The sequence below is a fragment of the Seriola dumerili genome, unplaced genomic scaffold, assembly GCF_002260705.1.
Source record: "Seriola dumerili isolate Sdu_G_001 unplaced genomic scaffold, Sdu_1.0 BDQW01000331.1, whole genome shotgun sequence".
Taxonomy (NCBI): domain Eukaryota; kingdom Metazoa; phylum Chordata; class Actinopteri; order Carangiformes; family Carangidae; genus Seriola; species Seriola dumerili.
This window is the reverse complement of record NW_019174586.1, coordinates 8175257-8199006: the sequence shown is the minus strand read 5'-3', so window position 1 is coordinate 8199006 and position 23750 is coordinate 8175257. Positions and strand designations below refer to the sequence as shown.

The 23750-nt window shown below is 40.5% G+C and overlaps 1 protein-coding gene across 4 annotated transcripts in view; it reads right to left on the bottom strand.

Moving 5' to 3' along the window:
- diaph2 (diaphanous related formin 2) overlaps positions 1-23750 on the bottom strand; it is a 397964-nt gene that overhangs the window by 65175 nt on the left and 309039 nt on the right. For 3 of the 4 annotated variants that reach the window (XM_022759875.1, XM_022759876.1, XM_022759877.1), the window contains 3 exons: positions 19775-19910; positions 6074-6166; positions 4472-4537 (listed from right to left, as the gene is read on the bottom strand). In XM_022759875.1, the coding sequence (XP_022615596.1) occupies positions 4472-4537; positions 6074-6166; positions 19775-19910 (295 nt within the window). The remainder of the gene's footprint in view (positions 1-4471; positions 4538-6073; positions 6167-19774; positions 19911-23750) is intronic. The other variant, XM_022759878.1, reaches the window with a different exon arrangement.

Genomic DNA, 23750 nt, shown 5'->3' with positions numbered 1-23750 from the left:
GATAAATATCCTTATCTATGAGAAGCAGGTGATAGATTTCAAGCGGCACATATCTACAGAGCTCTGCCCTCATCTACTCTATTGATATCTCACATCTACTAAGCCATCCGAGCTATAGCAAGAGGCACCGACACCCCCTGGGTCTCTTCGCCCCAAATCATGTTAGCTCCACTTCCTGTACGATCACCTCTAGGGCAGCCCCAATGAATAACATCTATCAAAACCCTGAAGTGGAAGCCAGAAGCTTGTGCAGGCAAAGCCCTTTAGCCCTCAACTCAGACACACCCTACTGCAACAGTCCCTATCTGATATGTGACACAAGCTTGCACGTGTGTGTGTGAAACAGTACAGGAGAACAACTGCTAGAGAGGTTGAGAGACAACAAGAGAGAGATAAGGCGATGGGTACAATGTATGTGTGAGCAAATTAATTGCTGCGGGAATTACGATCACTATCACTTCCTCTGATGTAATTTAAGAAACAAACGCGTGATTTTTCCCCAGATCAGGGGAAAGATGAGAAAATAGCTGCCCGACTGAACATGTTGTGGCTGTCTACATCAGGGTGATGTGGATCACAAACACATAAGTAATAAGTGTAGGTATTAACAGATCATTTATGTCACAAATGAGGCTGGAGGATGTAAGAGAACAAGGGGGAATTCTTTGCCTTTACCTGCATCTCCTTCTTAAAGACACTTCCCTTTTCTCTTTTCATTTGCCTCTTTGCAGATTCACCCCCTTTTTTCCTTTAAATTTTCATGAGAGAAAATAGGTAATTTAATCTTCATTAAACATACAGGGGGCCCACTCTGTGGCCTGACCTGCTGAATTAACTACTAGGCTTCAGGGGATTAGACAGTTGGGCTGAAATTCCAGAACCCTGACAAGCATTATATCACTGCATCTCTATTTTTTAATGGGCATATGATGATCCCTCCCTGTTCAATGTCAAATAAGTCCTTAGGAGACTCACTATATACAACAGAGGATGGAACTTTTGATGGACTGACCTGTGAAGGAGAAGCAGGAGAGCGGGGCAGAAAGAGGAAAGGAGAGAGGCTCTGGTTTGGGATTGTAATGACATTGAAAAGGCAGTAAATAAATAAGATTGGCTTGGTTCTCTTTGAAATCTGATTGATGTGTCTTTTGGGATGCCCCCCAGTATGAAAGACCTACTGAGTCTGTGGCTTTCATCCCTGACCGAAAATCGATGAGCTAGGATGTATGAGAGGCTCCTGCTCTCTACCCAACAATCTCCTGCCAGATACCCAGGTAACTGTCTCACCAGAAAGAGAATAGGAGATAGAAAAGGAGTAGGATAACTCATATCTTTTTTAGCCTTATTCGAGTGAAACTTAATTCTGAAGTACACTGTCTGTGGGGGAAAAAAACCCCAGTATAATATATTGTTAAACCAATCAGATTCAACCTCACAAAATACTTTATTTATTATCTTCCTGAAATGAGATAGAATTTCCAACAGAACCGTCATTCCATCAAGGTTCTGTGTGTTGAATTAGGACTGGCTGGTGTAATTGCATAACACATGAGTCTGGCCTCCCGGGTTAGGTTTTCCATCTTATACAAAGTGGAGACTAGGAAATAGGAAATGCTTCTGGAATTGGGTGTAATTGTGACTGGCGGCGCCTAGAATTGTGTTCAGCCTGACACTTGAGGTAGTCTGCTGGAGTGTAGTTTAGCTTGAAGGACGACAAAGAACGACATGCTGGGTTTAAATGAACTCCTTTGACGTAAGCAAAGAATCATGTGCGACTCTGAGAGACTCTCTCTGGTACACGGTGCTCATTTGAGGGTGACAGGAGGTTAATCAAGCTTTAAAGCATGAGATTACAACAGACATGACAAGCAGGAGTGAATAGATTTGGCACACTGTCTGATATAACTGCTCAGGGAACATTTTTTACCAGTAAATACAGACACTGAAATGCTGTCAGTCCCTGAGTCAGAGAGAAATCAAATATGTTCGCAACAAATGTATTTACACATTAATAATGCTGCACCGACCCACAAGTCACACCATCATTCTTTAACTTCTGACTTAAACATTGACAGTTCTCATACACAAAAATATAACAATCCAAAGACAGCTTTGAGTGACTGAGATGCCTTTTGTCACCAAATCATCCATCAGTGGGTAACATAATTGTTTCTCCTTACAGAGTGTACTTTTTAAAACATTTTTCTCAAACTGTGCGTAAAGATTTCTATTTGCCCCCTTTCATGAGATGAGACAAATTCCCCCTTTGCTCTATTGCAGCTGAAATCATTTCCAGATTCCATTTAGAAAAAAATCCATAGAGCCAGCATGTCAAAAGGATTTTCCCCTCTCATCACTTCAGAGTAGAGAATCCATGCAGCTGTTTATCAAACCACAGTACAGTTCTGTATCAATAAACAGTGAACCGTCAGCGCATAATACCTTCTGGTAGCATAGCAGTGGTGTGCACTAGGAGAGTGTGGTCAGAAGAGTCTGATGCACAATGGCATGCAGGAAAGAGAGCCATCACAAGAGCCACAGTAATCTTGGTCGTGTCACAGGAATAGGAAAATAGGTCACAGAGATACAGGATATTTGATTAAATATCAAGCATATTCATTAACAAAGACCGTACGTTTAGAGTGTAGAGGCACATCACTGGAGGTATAACACAAAACTGTCAATCTCATGCTCCATTTTATCCTCTGTCATGAACAAGACCCTTAGATAATTAAACTCTTTCACTTGGGACAACCATATGATCCTAACCCAAAGGGTGCACTGCATCATTTTCCAAGTACCATGGTCTCAGGCGTGAAGCTTCTGACTGTCACCCCCCCCCCCCCCCCCCCAACTTCACATTTGTCTACAAACTGTCAAGTTCACACTAGAGGTCACGGTCGAGTGAAACCAATAGGACTTATTCATCTGCAAACACACGACGGAATGAGACCGCCACAATGGACGCTCTCCACTTCTCGATGCCCCCGTAATATTCCATTCACAAAATAACAAACAGAATAAATTAGAATGTACAAACAAATGTACAAAAACATTTCACAGCCTTTATGTTGGTGGAAATATTGAACAGATTAGAAACAGATTAAACATATTATAGATGGAAAGATACTGTTGCAATAAACAGAGAACCTGCTTGTCGAGAGTCACAGGCAATTCATTTTGACTAAAAGCATTTGCATAAATCTGGGGTGCTGTTATTTATCAAACATATAGGCAAAAAGAAAGGTAAAATACAAAAAAAAAACATTGTGAGTGGCCAAAGCATAAAGGCCTACAACACTTCCTAAACATCACCGCAATACAGGAAGTGATCATGCTGTGGCAACATAGGCTAACAGGAAAAGCAGGACAATTGGATGATAACTGTAGCTGCTCTACAAGACAGAAATTGTGCTGAGTAAATCAAAAACGATTTCCTTCAAGTAGCATGAACACTGTTAGGATTATATTGGTGTTACCAGGTTGAATATTAGGGATCAAAGTGCCAGCACAAATGCAACTTCAATAGCAGTGTACTTTACTGTATTGGATTTTAAGGGTATTCAATGTAAGATTTACATCACGTCACTCAGCAGCATTAATATTTATTATTGTCTCTCCAGTCAAGATGCTGAGAAGGTGCCGACATCTTCTCCCCACAATTCTTTGTGGAGTAATTTCATTTATTCTTCAATATACACAAGACATCATCTTGTCTGTAAATTTCATCCTTATGGCCATTAGTCAAAAGCACAGGTATTTTTACCTTATGGTTCACCTCTGTATTTGCATGGACTTAAAATATCATGATGGTTTTCCTTTTGTATTGTGTGCTGTAAATATATGAGCAAAGAGAAGTGTTACCTAACAGCACATAAGAGAGAGAATACAATTAAATGCAAGCTGTACTTATGGCAATCCTCACCTGGTCTTTGCTAAAGTCTTGCTAATGCACATCAGTGAATTAGTCAGTTCTGTTGATGTGTCACTGCAAAATTAAGTTAGAGTGAAACCAATAGTTTCACTTCAGTTATGGGTGTGTTTCGATTTCATCCATGTTGCGTATTTAAACATGTTTCTAGTAACATTACTGTAGAAATCATTATTCACTACGAAACCTAACTGCTAAAATTAGTGTCGCTTCATTTTGAAACTGCAGATGCTTTTCTCAGTGAGGAGCTACATGTGTTTACGAGAAACACGTTTTGTCTCTGTTTTAATATAAGTTCCTCGTCCACCTAAAGCTTTTATGGTTGCTTTTTTTTTACATACAGTAAATCTTACATATTATAACATTGACCATCTCATTATTTGCAAAGTCTAATGCAGTAACTCAGCAAAAGTCTCTGCATTTTGTAGACCAGCTAAGTTTGAGTGTTCTGACAGGAAGGACATAGGTGTTATGCAGCCAGGAGAAGTGCAGTAGGAGACAGGGTGGTGTTGGGTTAGAACAGTAGTTGAATACACACACCTAGGGTTCTGTTACCATAGTTAGCACCCGGCCACCGGGAGGCTGGACTGGAAGGGCTTTGATCACCTGCAACAACGTTGGTGATAATAAAAAGAAAAGAAAAAAGAAAAGAAGGGAAGGATGGAGAAAAAGGAAAAGAGAAAAAGGCATCAGAACTGACAAGTTTCAGATATTTTGCAGGAATGAACCACTCCCAGAGTTTAGTTTTTGCTAAGTCACCAGGACACAGGCACATGCTCAAATCAAACCCCAATAAAGAAATATGGAATGAAAGGTGAAGAAAAGTAAAATACTGTATGTGTTGAAATGAGAGAAAATGATTATGTGCATTTGTGTTTGTTGCGATCCATTTGTCAACAAATTATATATACACAAGTTGAAGGGAAAATATAATTTTAATTATATTTAATCATTGAATATTTAAAGTGAATCATTTTATCATGCAATACATATTTTGAGACAAAATGAGTCAGTGTCCTTTAATGATCTGTGTACTAGCATATGTAAATTCAGTTAATATGTGAGCACTGAAAAATAAAAATAGAATTGTTAAAACTAATTATTGTGAGAAAAAAAGAAAAGAACTGGTAGAGTGCCATAGTGTGACCCAAAGAGTTGGAAAGGGCCTGACCAGTATGTCCTGGCCATGTGACCAAGCAGGTACAATTTCACTGCCAAATACATTGTCAACAGCCGAATAGGACAGGACTTACTAATATACTAGTACTAACCTTCTGCTTCAGATTAAAAGTGCCATCTATCTTGTAGGGCAACAACAAATATTTGCTACTAATAATCCTTCTGCTATTAATAACAGTAGCTAATACACCGGAATTAAAACACTTCAGTAATATGAATCGGCATTAAAAAGGCAAAGAGTGAATGTCTATTGGCAGAAATTGAAACATCATTACAACTCTACAACTTCTCTAGATGTAAATATTGTTCAGCAACAATCTTAAAATATAGGGGTTAGTCAGAAATGCTCTGCATTTAAAAGGTTGGTCTGATTGGTTTGATTTTTGCTCCCCTCTTTTTTTCTTACCATGATTGCCAGTGTGGAGATGGCAACACCTGTGGCTCTTCTGCAGAACTCTGACTTGCATATCAATTGACGCTGGCACCCCTACTGGCTGGGCATGCGCCATTCATCATGACAGAATGGAATATGTTAACACCAGGATTACACTAAATCAGCCTCAGTCCAACTGCAGCCAGCATGGCTACATTATAATAATTGCTTTATGAATGGCAAAGGGATAATAAATTACTAATGACCTGCAATAGGCCACACATGTGCTTGTTTGTGTGGCACCTCCTTTATATGCGCATATGTTCCTATACATGTCCATGGAAATGTGTATCAGTAACGAATCTTTGAAAGCATTCAAAGGGACACAAGCACAAGCACATGAACACACACTAAGTATATACAAACAGGTGAGCTTCTTTTGTATGATAGACAGGAGCCAGTTATATTACATGTAAACTTTGAACAGCTAAAGAGAGCAGGCAGATTTTTTTCTGCAGACACAGTAAGTGAGAATGACTGAAGTAACAAAAATTATAAATTATAAAGACAGTGTTTTTCTGCCGCCTTACCGTTGCGTGGCGTCCGTTTTCGCCGATCACGGAAGGCTGCTCCGGACTGTAGAGCTTCCATTAGGCTATCCATCACACCAGTTTCATCTCCCTCTGTAAGAGATGACATAATAGAGACAAAGCTGTTTATAGGACAACATATACGTTAACAGAACAGGACAAGTACATGTATATATACACATGAACACATTTATGCATGACTGTTTCAAGGTCTAATTCTTAGGCATTCTGGTGTGGAACAATGGATGCCCCTCGAACAACAGGTGCATGAAAAATCACCTTACATCACAGCAAGAGAGTGCCGTTACTCTGAATGAGAGATAAACAAGTCTTTTAAAGGTCTTGTATGAGTATTGAGACAGAGGCCTGTCACTCAGGCCTGTCCTTTTTTTCAGTAAGCAGCTGGGGAGGAGGAAAATACACTAAGAGCTTAGCAACTAATACAGGCAGAGGAGCCTCAGGATGAAAGCATCCACTGATGGTCATTGACAGATATTCTTTCTGTGGCTAACGCAGGGGAGCTAAGTGCTCTTTACAAAGATTTAGTGTGGAGCCGCTCAATACCGGGGCGCTCTATCATTGTTCAGTCAATGACACCGGGACCAGCCTTCGAAAAACATTCCCCCTGCCCACCGTTCCAGCTGTCGTGTGGATCCATGAAACTAGAGAACTGGAGGCACTCGGCACGGCTGAAGAGACAGGTAGGAGACACTTCAAATGCTATGAGGCCAAAAGAATGACACGTTGTGCTCAAACTGTGCACATGCAGCACCCTGCTCAATGGAAAAGAGGTTCAAAAATAAGCTTAGGTCCTATATCTGGGTCATCTATCTTTACGCCCCAATACTAATGAGTCAGAGGGGCACCCTTTTTATCATTCTGGTCCAGAACAGACATTATTTAAAACTAGGATCATTAGGGTGACTTATTGTGGAGCTGGAGACTTGGCCATCAATTCTTTTGCATACATGAGTGAACTAGCTCTTCCCCAATGTTTACTATCAGGGTGCAGGCATCTTGTTCCTCCACTGTGCTTACAGCCACAGCTGAAGGGAAACATTCGAAAATAAGTGGAGACAACTGCTACTCTCAGCACACAGCACTTTTCCCGGACACTGGGGTGATCAATCTTTTGTAACTTGCATGTACTCAATGGGATACGACAGTCAGGCAAATTGAATATATGAACCAAACACGTTGACACTGAATGCCACACGATTAATTTAAGGAAACGGAATGTATTTTGCCATTACAAGAAAGTCAGGGTTGTGCATGTTTTTCCCTTCTCTTCCAAACCACCCAACCTGCAATCATTCACACAAGAAGACAGTACAACTAAGAATAGAAACATGTCTTATGTAAATTTAAAAAAAGCAACTCTTCACTTGTACTCACACTAATTTTGCTCTCTCTCTTATTCCTTCTCTTTCTTCCTCAAGTCCTTCCCAAGGGCTACTTTGAAATCAAAGTATCTGTTCCGGCTGTGTGCTGTGCTTAAAAGCAATCCCGATTAAATCAAGCTTAATTAGACCAGCTTTATCAGAACAAAACCAAAGCTGAGCCAAGTAGTGCTTATCTCAAATTGCAGCACTACACCTCAGATAGCAAGCTCATTGGTTTAAAAGGGGAGGCATGGGTTTCATCTGCTGTGGACCTAAAGAACAATATGGTGAACAACTTGCAGCTACTATAACTGTATCTACTCCCAAGATCTTTAGCTACTCGTTCTTCTTATGTAGGTTAGCAAGGACACATTGTGCCTCTGACAAAAGGCAGAAAGTGTTAAGTGGCAGGTAAACATTTATCTACAACCACCTTGGCATAAGAAACTTTTTGACAGCTCCTTCTTCACTGCCTTCTTCATGGAGACCCAGACATCACAGGGGGCACCTGACACTTTGATCAATTTGTCCTACTTCTAGCTTAACTGTAGCACAATTCATCATTTGTAATGGCCAGGACTTGGGAGCCCTGGTAGACTGAGGTTCAGCGGGATGACTGCAGACACAAAGAACCAAAATGACTAAAATGGGAAACATACTCCCCAGTCACCTCACAGTGCTCAATTAACTATGTCCTATTGGGCCACAGCTTAAACTCGAGCAGGTCTTACCCAGAGCAAGAAATTCTCACAAATGAGCCTTCAGACTATGAAATTATTAACATATACATATATTTATGTGTACATATTCAACAAATCTGCAAAGACAAGGTAAGCGTTTAGTAGAAAAAAAGTTAAAAAAAGAAAAGAAAAAAAGTTAAACTGAACTATGAATTATATGACTACACTTACTCTTGTAATCCTCAGAGCAAACTTTTTTCACTACTTATTGCAACATTGCCAACTTAAGCAGACATTTCTGCCTTATTCCTGCAATTCACTCTTGTCTTATTTTGAGCTGTTAAACCTAAGGCAAATATTCATCCGCTTCTCATTAACAGCAGTGGTAGATTGCATGCTAGGGAATTACAGAAAAGCTAACCTTTCATGCCCAAAGATCTTTCTCAAGAGGAAAGATCCCCTCTGCTCACAGGAAATTGCTTTCTAAATGGGTTAAGATGGGCTAAGACCCAAGACATTGACAAACCCTTCCAGTGATGAAACACCTTGGTGGGCACCTCAACAGACAGCCCCGGGGTCCTTTAATGATCTTATTAAAGCTTGTGGAACTGTGGAACACGGTTGCGGCTTTTGCACTTTCAGGTACTTTCTTAAACAGTTAAACCTTTAAGAGCAGAAATAAAGCTCTATCAAACTCTACCTCCCAGAGAGAGATGGTGTACCTTTTTCATATCTTTCTTTCTGATCCCTGCCTACCTCCAATCCCCAATTCTCCCCCTCCTTTTCCTGAACATCAGGTGGTATCTGGACCCAGAGGCTGTGCCAAATGTAACACTGAGCCCTGGGGATTGGCTCACTCTACAATATATTTACAAGCAGCACTATCACATTTTCTAATTAGGAGGGATAACAAGAGCAATGTGCCCTCAGCAGGATTGGCATAAAAACTTCACACATCAGATTAGTTTTTCCCTAAGAAAAAAAAAGTACATTCAGTAAAACTGGAAGAAAGTGGCTGCAATGTACCATTCAGCAATCCCATGAGCAGGACATAAAATCGAGTGTCAACAGGAAAGGGAGGGATAGGAAAAGAATAGGCACAGATACTGTAAGTGTCACTATTGGGGAACGAAGATATAAAGAAAAGAAAGCAGGAGGAGGTAGAATGCAGAGACAAAGAAGTGGGAGAGCGAGAGAGAGAGAGAGAGAGAGAGCACAGGAGGCAGCAAGGGAGAAAAGTGAAGAGGGTTCCTGTTGGCGCAGCAGTGCATGTGGAGGAGTGGGATACTGAGAGGGACTAGTGGAGCGAAGCAAGACACAAGGTCGTAAAATACCTTCCTGGATACTTGACGGCCTGAGCCCTGTGACATTTAATTATTTCTAAAACATACACTGCAGTATGCAAGCACAGGCACACAGAGCCTCACCTAAAGCTGCCAGGACATTTTTAGTGATACAAACACATGTTATATTTAAGAGTACTGGCTCCACTTAACTAATCTAAATTCATGGTGCAGATTTCTCAGATGACAAGTGAGTATAAATTTGACAAACAAAGACAGCAAGAGGACGGGATAGATAGTCAGAAGAAGGGAAATAAAGAGCGTAGTTCAGCTAATGTCAGCAGGATGACCTATGCTCATGGCTGCTCATGGCAAGATCAGTTAGAGGAGACAAAGGGATCTTGCCAAGTCTTTCAGAAAACCAATGCATCATTGATGCCTCCATATAAACTCTTAATCCTCAGTCAAGGATCAATTAGGAATCAAAAAAATAAGCCTACATTATGCAAAAACATCTCATTTGTTTGTTTCTACCAATTAAAATCAGTCATCTACAAAATTCAAAATATGTACAAAACTGCAAAATAAAAGAACAGCTGTCGCCTCAAAAACATGACAATGCTTTTCACGGAATCATCGAAGCAGAAAACCTTGTGTGAATTTGAATGAAACGCTGGGCTCTCTTTTAAACACCAAAGGCATGGCATTCCTATAATTATGCAGCAGTGTCAACAAACTCTCTTCATAAATTCAATTTGCTATCTGTCATCTCCTGCATGTTGTGCTGGGGAGAAAAAACATAGTGGATCGATCGAGAACTCAATTTCCGATGGCTCAAATGCAGCCCTCATGATTCATGGGGGAAAAGAGAGACAAATAATTCTTTGAATTTTAAAAAGCTTCTGTCTGGTATGTGTTGGTTTTTAATATAATGGCAAATTAAGACATCCTATATGCCACGAGTGAAACTGGTAGCAACAGTGGCATGTTAACTGAAAAGATAAACAGCGAAAGCATACAAAATGATGACATTTATCATAGTCACATGTTTTAATCAATCACATCTACATATCCTCTGAATTTATATAAGCGTAGCACTCTCCTCCCTAACCAAATTAGAGTGTTGGACATGAGGAACATCAGGCATAGGAGAGATGTCTATTATCCACTACCATCCACTATCCTTCCAGTAGCCAATCCCTGAGTCTAATTTGCACTGTAATGAGATCTAATGAGAGCTTACAGGCCTTGTGCTTGATGAATTGAAACCACTGTGAAAGAGGAACACAGTGAGAGTTTAACCTCACCCCAGTCGCCCTCCATGACTCCAGTGGATAAGATGAGAAAGAACAGGAAGAATGAAGAGGAGAGCAACAACTCGCTCCCAGTTTTCTTTTTTTTTTTTTGCTTGCTGCGGATTGTTTTTGAACACATTTGAGCCCATCTGTTCCCCCACAGAAAGTCACCTGTGCAATTAACCTGGACCATTAGCCGTGAAACAAAGGCCTCAGTGGAGGGAGGAAGGTGCTGCTTTATGGCCAGGTGGAGAGGCAACAGCCACACTTTCTTTTAATCTCATCTCTCTTGTTCTACTCTCACTTGTATGCACCTGGTTTTGTGTTACTTTCACACCTGAATTCTGGCTTAGCTACCTACACATACACAACCACCTGCATTACTCAGCACCCCCCTCCTTTTAGCGCTCTGCTGTCTACTCTCCTACTGTCTGGCTTTGAGCAAAGTCACCCCTTCCCCTCGCCCTCCTTCCCTGCAGTCGCAGTAGCTCCTAAGACCCAGGCAGCCAGAGACCATTACTGCCACAGAGAACACAAGTGCCTGAAGGACAGCAGTCGTGCACCTGTTTGATGTCTTTCCTTTGTTTTTCCCTCTATTCCTTCTCCCTGCATCTCCCTGCAGTCCAACCACCCAACCCTGACAAAAGCTTTGACACAATGACCCAAGAAACATTTCAGACAGTCCCGAGTCTTTAATTTGTAGGTATGTGTGTGTGCATGTTTAGAAGTCCACTTGTGAAACGAGAGGAGGAAAAGGGGGAAAGGAAGGGTAAAATGGCTAATAAAAAAGACAGATTTGCCTGCTGATTAATCTGGATAGTTTTACTGTAACAATTTGATGACCAAACCCTCTCATGTCCTCCCTAACTCAATTAGGGATGCTCCCGCAACCCTCCACTCCAGAGAGAATTGCAGTGTAGCTACTACTTTGCTCATGCTGTGAGCCCCTGTGTGGCGCCAGGGTCAGCAGGAGGGAGGAAGGGAAAATGTGGAGAGAGGGAAGAATGTTCTCAAGATGGGAAGGGTGGGTGGGAGGTGAGAGGTGTATTGTGTTTGACATGCATGTAGTAGAGTGTTGGAGCTAGGCTGGCCTGGTCACTGCGGGCCTGATCCCATACCCTGAAAGAAAGAGAGATGTCCTGACTGCAAGAGACTGGGAGAAACGTGGAGAGAAGTTGGATGTCGACAAGGGAGAGATGAAAGTGGATTAGTCGCCGTGGCGATTTGCATTCTGTGGTGGAACGAAAGCCCCTGTGATGCCCCGAATAGCTGGATTCATGAATAAGTAAACAAACAAAAACAAAAATAAACCCTCCATCTGGATGGATGCTGCCAGGGCCCAAGTGAGAAACAGTAGGGGGGGAGGTTGGGAGATGGGAAGGGCGAAGAGAGATGCTTGCAACATAGCAGTCACCACACTCTGCTTCCTCCACTATCATTTACTTCTATGCCTGCGGGCCCCCCTCAGTTACCATATTGCTATCACTATCAATCCACTGCTTTTGGCTAGTTTGCCCAGTAACACCATCAACACACAAGGGAGAGCTCCAACCAAACACTGACAGATGTTAAGTTGACATACTTTCTCTGAGCCACATGGGGTCAACATGTCAGGGTGCCAGGAGGGCCGTGGAAGCCTGTCCTCACAGAAGAGTAGACCACTACTGCCCCTTTTCCATAGGCTTGGTACTACTGAATTTAGCAATATGCTAGACCTTGACCCATGTGCATTTTCTCTGTGAACTCACAGCAAGGGATAACTGTTGATGGTGTCTGCTGATAAGCTAGCTATCACTGTAAACTGATCAAAATATGTTTCCATGTCAACTTCCAGTAGTTTTGCTGCACCTAAGTAACACATTCCAACACATTACACAAGCTAACAACATCTTTTACTGTGCTGTTGTGCCGCAGGGACAAGAACAGCCTTTAACTATTAGTGCCAATGCCAACATCATCATGGTTGCTTGTGTATATGGCAAGGCATCATAACAGTGCAGGCAGTGTTAATACCAGGGTCACATAAATGAATCAGGCTATTAATATGAAAGGGACATCAATGGGACTTTGGAATGCATTAGTATATTGAGATGCTATAAACATTTTGGGTTTCGTCCATCTAGCACAGTGTAGATTCCCAATTTTAAACGAATGGCACATTTGGATCGTGGAGTTTTGGAATCCAGATCAAGATAACATCTGAACCAAACCCCACATGGGCTGTTTGCATCAGTGAAAGGCGGTGCTGTCTGGGGAAGTTAAATGGATTTGACAATGGGATTTGATGGTCTTTGTAGTGAGGGTAATTAGGTTTGATTGACTGTAAAGTGACTGGTGAAGTCCAGATCTGGGAGGGGAAATGATCAGACACTTGAACCACCCACAAATTAATGAGATTCAACTGTGCCTGAGCTAATTTCACTAAGGAGAAGAACATTTACGAAAGCAATGAGAGAGGGAAAAGTACAAGGCAGGATAAGCATAGTGAGTATGTGTGTGTGTGACACACTGAAAGAGAGACACACAGGGACACAGAGGGAATAAGAGAGAACAAACAGGAAAGACAGAGATATCTGATGCATGTCTCACTTCCTTGATTGTGGCCTTAACTAAATTAAGTTAAAGGTAAAAGATAAAAGTGATCAAAAGCTTTAAGATGCAATCTAATCTGTATCTTCTGTCTTTCTCCTGATACAAAAGAAGCTGCCACAAAATAAAATCAAGTAATATAGTGAAGTATAGTATACTATAGTATAGTATAGTATAGATAATCAAATTTACAATTTATTGCAATAAGACGGACAAAAATGTAGGACTATTCCCTGGTGTTGCCTTCAATTGCTAATGAACTATGGCATTTATCATAGGATATTAAAGTGCTTCATATGAAGTCGGGCTTGTTTTCCTAATGCTGACATTTATTTATAGATCAGCACCTCAAAATATTATAATCTGAGAGGATGAGTACTCACCTTTACTTACAAAATGTAATTTTGCATTCAATCAGACACATTTAATCCTTGCATGTCATTTGTTTATGTGTAATTCTCCTTTTCTACATATTACTATTCATGGTACTTGCTACTATAGGCCTTAGTTGAGATGCAGTGAGCCATATTCTGTGTGCCATCATCGCCTTGAGGCAGATTCTGATTTCGACTGGTGATATAGCACAATCTAATATGCTGTTATTTATTAGAATGGGTGTATGACAGCAGATAATCCGCGTGCCCTTGTTCCTGTCTTTCAAGGTAATGATGGAATTCACCAATCCATACTCAGAGGAGTTTCAGAGCATGTCTTGCACTTCCTGCACTCTAGATCGACAAAGCTCAAATGCAAAGTCAAAGAAAAAAGGAAAAAAGGCAATTTGCCCAGAGTTTGGTATTAAAATCCATATGCAGATGTGGTGAAAGATCCTTCATTTTTATCACACATCAGAAACTACACACATTTAACCAGACATGTGAGCAATCGGTGGCATGACAAAGAAATGACACTTTAGGGAATAAACAGGCAGCAAATTCAGAAGCCTTATACCATATATCATCATTACATTCTGGAAAGGTCTGTCCTTGTTCGTTACAGTCCATATCAAATATGAAGGTCAGCTTTAGCTCCCTAATACTGGCTTCATTTCCCAAGCTAAGCTGCAGAATAGTGAGAATCTCTTTCAGAAACGTTTCTTATCTACTTGGGTTTCTGACCTTGACGTCTCTACAAGCTATCTCACCTGGTAATATTGTTTGCCACATCTGCTGTGCTGTGGAGACACTATGCAAACTTAGAGAGCTAACCTGTCCACCCCACCGCTGCCTGTCAGTGCTTGTCTATGATCACCTCACTGGCACTGCTGCGACGCAGGTATGCACTGGCCTACCGGCAGCTGTCAGTGTCACACAAAGCCATCAATCCACATCTCCGCCACTGTCATTCCTGACAGGGCTCCGCCAGCCACAACCAGTCAGCCAGCTGCACAAAAACATGTCAATTTAGTTTAGCATGCCACACTAATAGATTCTTGAATTTGAAAAAAATGTGCTTCGGTAAACAAAATAAGAAAAATACTTTCTCAACTTTGTCTTTAAGGAAAACTGCAAGAACAGGAAAAAATCTTATCTTAATGCTCTCCATAAGCCTAACAAATGCTACATGTGTCTTGTCTAAAATCCACTTTAAAAGTCAATCTGTATTAGGATGTAGAGTGAAGGTGAGGCATATGCAGAATACTGACATGTACAAAAAAAAATTTAAAGCCTACAAACACTGCAGTCTGAAATCCAGTCAAAGCCCACACTAACTTATTTTGCTCGTATTTAATAAATGGAATGTTTTTTTTTGAAACAAACCCATTTTTATTTATGTAAACATATACTAGTTCATCCTCAAAGTGCGAAAGGTTGACAAGGAGGATGCATAAATAGAAGCTGCAGGCCCATCATTGTCAACATGCCAACTGCTCTCTGCAGAGAATCATAGAGACATGGAGACCTCATTCTAGCAGGCCTAGCAGGCTGAACGGAAAAAAGCCTTTGGAAAAGAAGGAAAGGAGGACACACAATAATTGTAAAATGTATTGAAAATGAAAAAGATATGGAACCACCATTCGAGGATCAGCTCACAATTAACAATAAAGCATCCGCTGCAAGCAGGTTTTTAAACTATTGGCCATCTTGTTTAATATCTGTGACTGTGTCCCTTAAAATCACTCAGAATTATGTCTGTTACTAATGGGCTTTGTAATTTTAAAACACAGTGATGGAATATGTGGTATACACAACTTCCATCTGTCGTGTGAGCAAAGATAACTTTATTTAAGATTGTAATAATGTGTGTTCAATAGTTGTATTAGCAATACACAGTGAAAAAAAAAGAAATACAATTTTTTTTCCATTTCAATATTCCAACCAAGCAACCCGATGTATAGGTCTGCATTCTGCTGGTGTCTGCAAGCTGTTGCTAGAATGGATGGATGAGGGTGAGTGGGCTCTAATTTATATAGTAAAAAAAATGATCACTTTGCAGGTAAAACTTAATCACAAAGACAGCATCTGTGGAGCCTCTGTCTGTGTTTTGAGGGTTTTAATAATACTATCTAGAAGAATTTCAGTAATTGATTTTTTGAAAAAGTTAGTTTTCAAATCAGATCATTCTATTTTGAAACCTAAGATTACCTAGGAGAAGTGTTTCTTATACATTAGTCCAGTTGGATTACACTTAGTGTGTGTAGTCAACTGAGATAGCAGGCCGTTGGTCGACTCATAAAAAGGTCTTGTAAAGCTTGAAGGCTACAACCAATATGCTTCTACACTTGATGTTCCTCAGACTGGCAATAAAAATGTTTTTCAGAGGCTCATATGGGGAGTGGGACTGTTACACAAGCTACTGCAACTATTCACATACTGAAAACCATACTACATAAAGTAGGTCTGTGAAAAGTTGACAGAAAACATGTAAAACACAAAGTTCTTCACCATTTCTCTGTGCCACCTGGGAGAAATGCCTGGACTAAATAAAATGTTCAAATAACTTTTTTTTTGTTCCTGGTGGTTTGTTTATTACTATGCGCCTTATGCCAAGCTACATTGTGCTCAAAGCGGCATGTGCGCTTTCCGGCTCTGTTCAAAGCTTAGTGGATTTGACTAGGGTACACAGTTGACATGTGGGTGCAGACACTTGCCCCAGATGGGGGCACTGACCCTGGTGATGCCAGCCGAGTAGGCGGCCACAGGGGCCTGCTAGTCCACACAAATGCCTTGGAGAAAGAAAGTCCAGATGCTCTACCATGCTCTGGCTCTTGACACTCTCGACATGTTGCTTGTGACATTGTTTTATAGGCCACAATAAAAAATATCCTGCTGTGATGAACCATCGTCCCCTGTTTTAGACAGAAGCATTAGTTTGGGTTTATTCTACAGTGATCAACTGTTATTTCCAGTGAAGTAAAGCAATTTTGTAAATGTTGAACATCTGGTCAGTTCAAGAGAGTATGGAAATCCACTTAGAGCAAATTAAAACAAATGGGGTGACTCGGTAATGATTTCATAAGCAATTAGGATTCCTAATACTTCACAAGGAAAACACGTTTAGCTCTGCACTTGTCTCATCTATCAATCATGCTTGTTGAAGAAGTGTGCATGTCAGATAGCATAATCTCAAGTTTTATCAACAGGGACATGGGGAAAAAAGATTTTTTTTCTAATCAGCTTCCTAAAAGCATTTGTCTGTTTCCCCTCCCCCATCCTGGTGCCATCCTGGCAAAAGCTAAATGAATTAAACTCTCATTAAATATGCATTTCATTGTTAATCATTTGCAAGCGGAGAGGATTAGGTCACAATTTGTGAAATGACAAAAAAAATCAATCCTATCTTAAAAATAGCCTCTTGAAATTGCATTAAACACAATACTATGATCCATCAGTCAGTATTTTAAACAATAAAATTAATAAATCAGTTAATCTATAAAACAGATAAGATACTGACCTGTACATAACTCTCATAATAAAATGACCATATGTTTACTCCATCTGTTCATGCTAATGGATTTGTAAACAGAGAAAATACTATATTCAGGTCAACCATTCATTATTTCTATCAATGTTAACTCTATCTATCTGTCTGTCTGCCTGTCTGTCTGTCACTAAGGTTAGAACTAACATAATGCAGACAAGAGTAGTTATATCAAACTAGAGTTCTACTTTAGCGAATCAATTTGCCTTTCAACCTTTAAAATGCTAAATTAATGCGCAAAATGTTTGGACATGATTAATTAATGGTAGGAGGAATTAAACACGCCTCTCTCCCGCACACTACCTTATTTTCATCAACCTTCACAGAAAACACAGCAGGTGATCAGGATGAAATACTGATGTCAAAAGTCTCCTCTAATATCAAATTCCTCAAAATATCTGAAGCACATATAGAATTTTAGAACAGAATGAGAGAGAGGAGCCAAGACTCAAGCCAAGGCTGTCAACTGGAGAGGAACAGAGGCCGCCTTGCATTTGTATGTCTCTGCCATCCAGTCAAGTTTCAGTTTACATCCATGTCTGTCCAGACTCATATAATATATAAGGTGAAGAGTTTAAAGGAATTTTAATAAAGTATATTAAGTGTATTTTGTAATAATTAGCATATGAATTCTTGAGTTATGGCCAAAAAAATATTTTGGGAGGTTATGGTGACCTTGACATTTGACCACCAAACACTTATCATTTCATTCTTGAGTCCAAGTGAACGTTTGTGCCAAATTTGAAGAAATTCCTTCAAGGCGTTCATGAGATATTGTGTTCACGAGAATGGGACAGACAAACGGGCAACCTCAAAAAAAAAAGAAGAATTGAGTGTATTTAATCATAATTAGCGTATGAATTCTTGAGTTATGGCCAAAAACATGTTTTCTGAGGTCACAGCTGTGGTCGGCGTGGAGGCATAATAAAGATGTGCAACAGGAAAACACTAAATATCCTGCTATGTGTGTTCCAACAGAACAGCTTAAAGAGAAACTGAGTGAGAACACAAGGGCAGAACACCAAGCTGCTGTAACCTCCAACCTCCTCCTGGCTTAAGTTCAGCTTCCCATTCACAGGATGCATTTAAAGAGCTCTGTATTTGATTGTCCTCTGATTTCATTTCACATGGAGACAAGTTAGTACACAAAAAGGAACTATTCAAGGTTTAATGAAAATGTTTAGTCAATGCAGGTAAGAACCTTGACAGGTGAAAAAGCAGCCTGGGTTTAGCACATCAAGTGTGTATTTCATAACTGCCAAGGTCATTGTGATCGCAACAGTCCAACAAGGTAGGAGTGGGTTGGAGGACGATCCCCACTATCTCCAAAGCTGCAGGCAACGTCGCCCGTGTCATCCTAATGTTTTATTCATACAAGTCATATTATGGCATTCAGAAACTGAGATCAAAATCTGCTCTGGCAGAAATATTTAATATCATACCTACTTCTCTACCCTTCTCCATCTGGTTAGCCAGAATGAGAGAGAGGGGTAGACAGCCTCCTTCAGCTCAGCCATGTTGGATTATTAAAAGTGAAGCTTTCAAAGAGGTCACTGCTCAGGGAAAAAAGAAAAAACTGTAGCATGCATCAATTATCTAGCAGAGTTTGTGGCATACTGAAGACTGTCTTGTCACATTTCCCAATATGGCTGAGCTACAGAGAGGTCCTTGGCTAGTGCTGACATTTAGAAGCTGGTGAATTGTGAAAATCCCAGTCTGTTTGTCAAAAAAATGGACAAAAGACCATAATGACTGCTTGCAAAGTCCCTTCAGGCTTGAAATTCCTTCTCAATGTCATTGGCATAACTAGACACAGGCATCCAGCTCTGTCGCTCTAATTTTTCATGTCTGGACAACTGCAACTTACACTGATCAATACATGGTTTACTGGTATCGCTGGAGGACAATAGAGCAATTCCAATGATTCACGACAACAAATATAGCACACTGCCTGCAAACTTCTCACACTGGAGGAATGATCATTTTCTGTCCTATTCCTTGCACATGACCAGTGACGAACTCAAAGTGGCATGACCGCGTTGGAAGTGTAATCTACACAGCCATTTTCAGACTTTGTTGTAAGAACACCCCAGTTTCCTATCTTTACGTATGACCTACATCTTGCCAGTTGTATGAGCTCAAAGTATTTGCATTTATTTTATAACTACATTCCAAAACTTCTAAATTGTAACGTTGGTATATATTGCTTAAAACGTGTTAAATGTTTAGAAATACATGTACATAGTGTAGAAGAGAATGTTTCTGTCTATGCGAGCAAATCTACCATGGAAAAAACAAGATAAAAGTAGCATAATCTGTCTGTTGTTTGGAAGCATTGTATCTGTATGGGCTATGGGAGTAAGTATAAGATTCCCTCACAGCTGAAAAAGACGACTCCCCCATTCCTACGCATTATTCTCCTTCTGAGTTTGAATCTGTGTGAAGCACAATTCCATGAAACCCCCTTTCTATCCTCCTGTTCTCCTCCTCCTAACTCCCCACCTGCCTCCCCATCTCTGTGTCTGTGGTGGCACGGGGAGAAGTGGCATACCTTTGTTCATGTCAATCAGCTGCTTCTTCTTCTGCTGGCGCTCCTGCTTCTCGCGCTCTGCTTTCTCCTTCGCCAGCTTGGCTCTCTTGATCTTCTCCTCCATCTCCCTCTTCTTGTGGTTCTCCTTCACTGCTTCCTGATGAGGCGCACACACACACACACACACACACGCACACACGCACACACGCACACACACAGACAGATAAAATCAGAATCTGGCTCCTGCCACCTCCACTCTTTTAGTGTCTTCGCTACTGTATAGTGTTCAGAAGCAGCAGCATGCCATCAGCAAATTCTTATTCAGAGAAGGGTTTGATAGTTAGAGATAGGCTGCTGGAATAAACAACATATCATGCCTTGTGTATGGGTATTTCTTTTAATACAAGCCTATTTGTCTGTAAGGCTTTGGCAGTACTTTACATATTTTCAATAACGCAGAGTTGATTCATTGTCAATAATACATCAATATGGCACTATATATATATATATATATATGTATTATATATATATATATATATATATATATATATACTGTATAGATACTATACTATATAAAGCTTGATGATCATCACACATATGAACCATGCCAGTGTATTTCCTTTGATAATATAAGGAAGCCACTGCATGAGAAAAAGAAAAAATGCAACAGCAGTGTGCCTGTCTCTGAGGAGGGAGAAAGAGATATCATCCTTGTCTTCCTTCGTGACCAGCTGAAATGTCAGGAAAGAGTCAGAGAAAGAGAGATAATCAACGGTACGGATTCAGCCTTTACAAATGTGTCAGTTTGTTCTCGTGCTGCCGAGAGAAGGGAGGAAGATGCAACCGTGTGACCTTTGGGGGACAACAAAATGTTCTCTCATCCCAGGCCTGTGGCGCAGCCCTTGACAGGACCCATCATAGGTGTTAGTGTATGTGTGTGAGAGGTTACACTCTCTGTGTATACATGCATATGAGCCTGTGTTTGCCTACACTGGAGTCCATCATTGTGGTTCTGCTCATCTATGGTGTTCCCCCTTATTTATGTATGCTAGTGTGTGTGTGTGTGTGTGTGTGTGTGTGTGTGTGTGTGTGTGTGTGTGTGTGTACGCGCGCATGCGCGTGTGTCAGTAAGTGAAGGCATGGCCCTGTCTGTGCACTGATATAATAAGTGGCGACAGTAGGCCCCCCCGTCAAATGCCCCTGTGGTCCTGATGTGTGTGTGTCATGTTGGCAGCTAAGACTGAGGGATTACGGGGATTGTGGGGAAGGAACAAGGAAAGAGCAGCTCATCATGCCAGTCAATAGTAGAGCTTTGCTCCATGTCCAAGGACACAAGCCCTCATTGTCATCGTCTCCTTGTTGGATGACAAGGGCAATGAGTGACAAAGAGGGAGAGGCAGAGAGTGGGGTAATGGAGAAGTCGAGTGATAGAAAGAATCGTGATAGAGAGACAAAAGCAAGTGTGAGTGAATGAATCTTTGTGTTATGTGCCTTATGAAAACATAAGAGGAGATGTTTTGTTTCTTCAGCTGCTATAAGTTAGTGAAAACACCCAAAAAACAACATGCATTTTACTGCTTTATCAAGGTTGTATGAATGATTCAGCTACGCTCCACAGGGGGTATTGATTGTGTTGCAGTCTGCTGCAGATTTGAATCAGAGTGGTTGAGAGCTGCGGTTTATTTTCAGTAATGAAATGGTTAACTGGTGTATTTTGTTTAAGTGATGGGCAGCACTGGCAGAATGAATCAAATTGATTTCAGTCCTCGTCCTCTGACAGGATTCAATTCATTTTGGAAGTAATAATACTGCATTGCTCAACATGTACGGCATAAGTTGGAAGATAAATTATGCAGATTACAAATAAAATCCTGCCGGCAAAACTTATTTTAAACAAACAACTAATTTTGACTGCAAACATGATTATGCAACGTAATTATGTTGCTCTAATCAAACAGCACCACTAATTACCGTAGCAACAAATATGTTTTCACTGTTCTCTTATTTTTTCCTTTACCATTCCTTTTGACGGCCTCTGTTTGGCTGTTGGCAACAACTGATTGTATCAGGTCTCATTTTCTTGGTAACTCTGCATATTGTAGGAGGACATACAAGAGACAAACAATCCTCATGACATGTGTTTTCAAAAATAGTCTTTAGTGCAGAGAACCAGATTTAAACTTCATCGGAAGACAGGAGAAAAGATCTTGTTTGTCATGAATCTGCTGGAGGTTGGAGAAATGTTTAGACAAATCTATACATCTCGTTTTGTCTCTTAAGTACTCTCATCTACTCAAGATCAAACATCAAATATGATTTGTGACCATGGAAACAGGTTATTTTTGGCATTAAATCATCAGTCCCTCGGTGAAGATCATCACTATGGTTATGGTGCCACTCAATTATTTATTCAAATGAAAACAATCTAAACAAACTTTAATCTTCTAATTGAGGGGAAGAATATAGAAATATATGATATACATTTGATCCCATTGACAGGGACATCTGAGTGCACTAAGTGAAGAACATATTAGGCAAGAAATCAAATAAATTGTATGCGTTATCATTTTTATGACATTTAATTTAGTCAGTTTAGTCTTCAGTGAACTGAACTTGATTAAGTGTCTTAAGTACTCAGCTTCAGTTAAGTGATAACAGCTAGTCATTTTATTGCTGTTTCTCAGTTACTAAAGGTGATATATTTGCATAAAGTAGAAGAAATGTTGAAAAGAACAAAGAAAAAGATTCACACTCACTTACTTTTACTGATGGCTAGGAAGTATTGTCATGCAGTAAGGCACAATAGGGAGGATTTTGGTAGCCAACCAAATTCAAGCATGTTCTTCAACTAAATAAACAAGGTTTGAAACCAGAAAGGTAAAGACAGTCATCTAAGTTTAGCAGCAGGACTTCAAACTGACTGAGGTCTAAGCTTTTTCCTCCATGATTATCAACCACGATAGACGGTGTCCTTTCTGGCCTGGTTTCTGCCTAATAACCCTTAAACAAAACAAATCCTAATGTCCAGGGGCTATGTTTATGACTGGCACTGTGCCCTGAACCCCTCTGGTGAAAAGTAGGAAAATGTGATGCAGGTAGTTGAATGCATATTGTTCAGGAGGGGTATGTAAATTAAGAGTGAGAATCTTTAAATTCTCAGAGAGAAAACAGAATGAGTGGTTTTACATTTTAGCACATTTTTGCAAGGTAGGTTTGTCAACTATTGTAGCGGCACTTTCTTGCTCAGATGCCATGAGACAAAGTGAGAGTATGTCACACTCATGGCCTCCAGTGTGTCTAAGATGGAGATTATAAATACTCCTTTATCTATACCTGGCTAGAAAACTGAATGCCATGGGCCCACAGGGCCAATCTACCAACAAGGGCCAGGCAGCATTTTCCCTTTTCAGGTCTGTTCTTTCAATAATTCATGAAATGTGTTTGCTGTTCTTCCTTGACCCTGCACAACACAATACATCTCCCACAGCATGGCTCCCCTCCCATGCATACAAGTATGCCAGTCCAATGAGGGAGCAATGAGTATTTCCAACTGCTCAGTTGCACCAGTGATCTCACACAGAGAGTGTCACTGCTATATCTCATTTGAATTTTACAAACACTACAGCGCCTGGGCTTTAAGCAGCAAATGTGTTTATTAGCCATCTGTTACACTGTGTGCCAGGGTGTTGGGGGGGGGGGGGGGGGGGGGGGGTGGCTTCAAGAAGTTATAAGTTACAGATTGTGAGACTTCTGCTCTGTGGTATAGATGTATTCCCATATTGATAGGTGACCTCCAAAATCTGGTGCAATGATTTTAATGACTGTGTCATTCCAGTGTAAGTAAAAAAACTGAGGAAACATGACAGTGATTTAGCAAGAAGGTGGGGAGAGTGGCACTGTCAGAGCATCATCTTCAGCATGAGCAGCATGATTATGATAATTTGTCACATTGTGAAGGAATTAGCGAGCTTTAGAAATATCAAATGGGCTCAAAAGT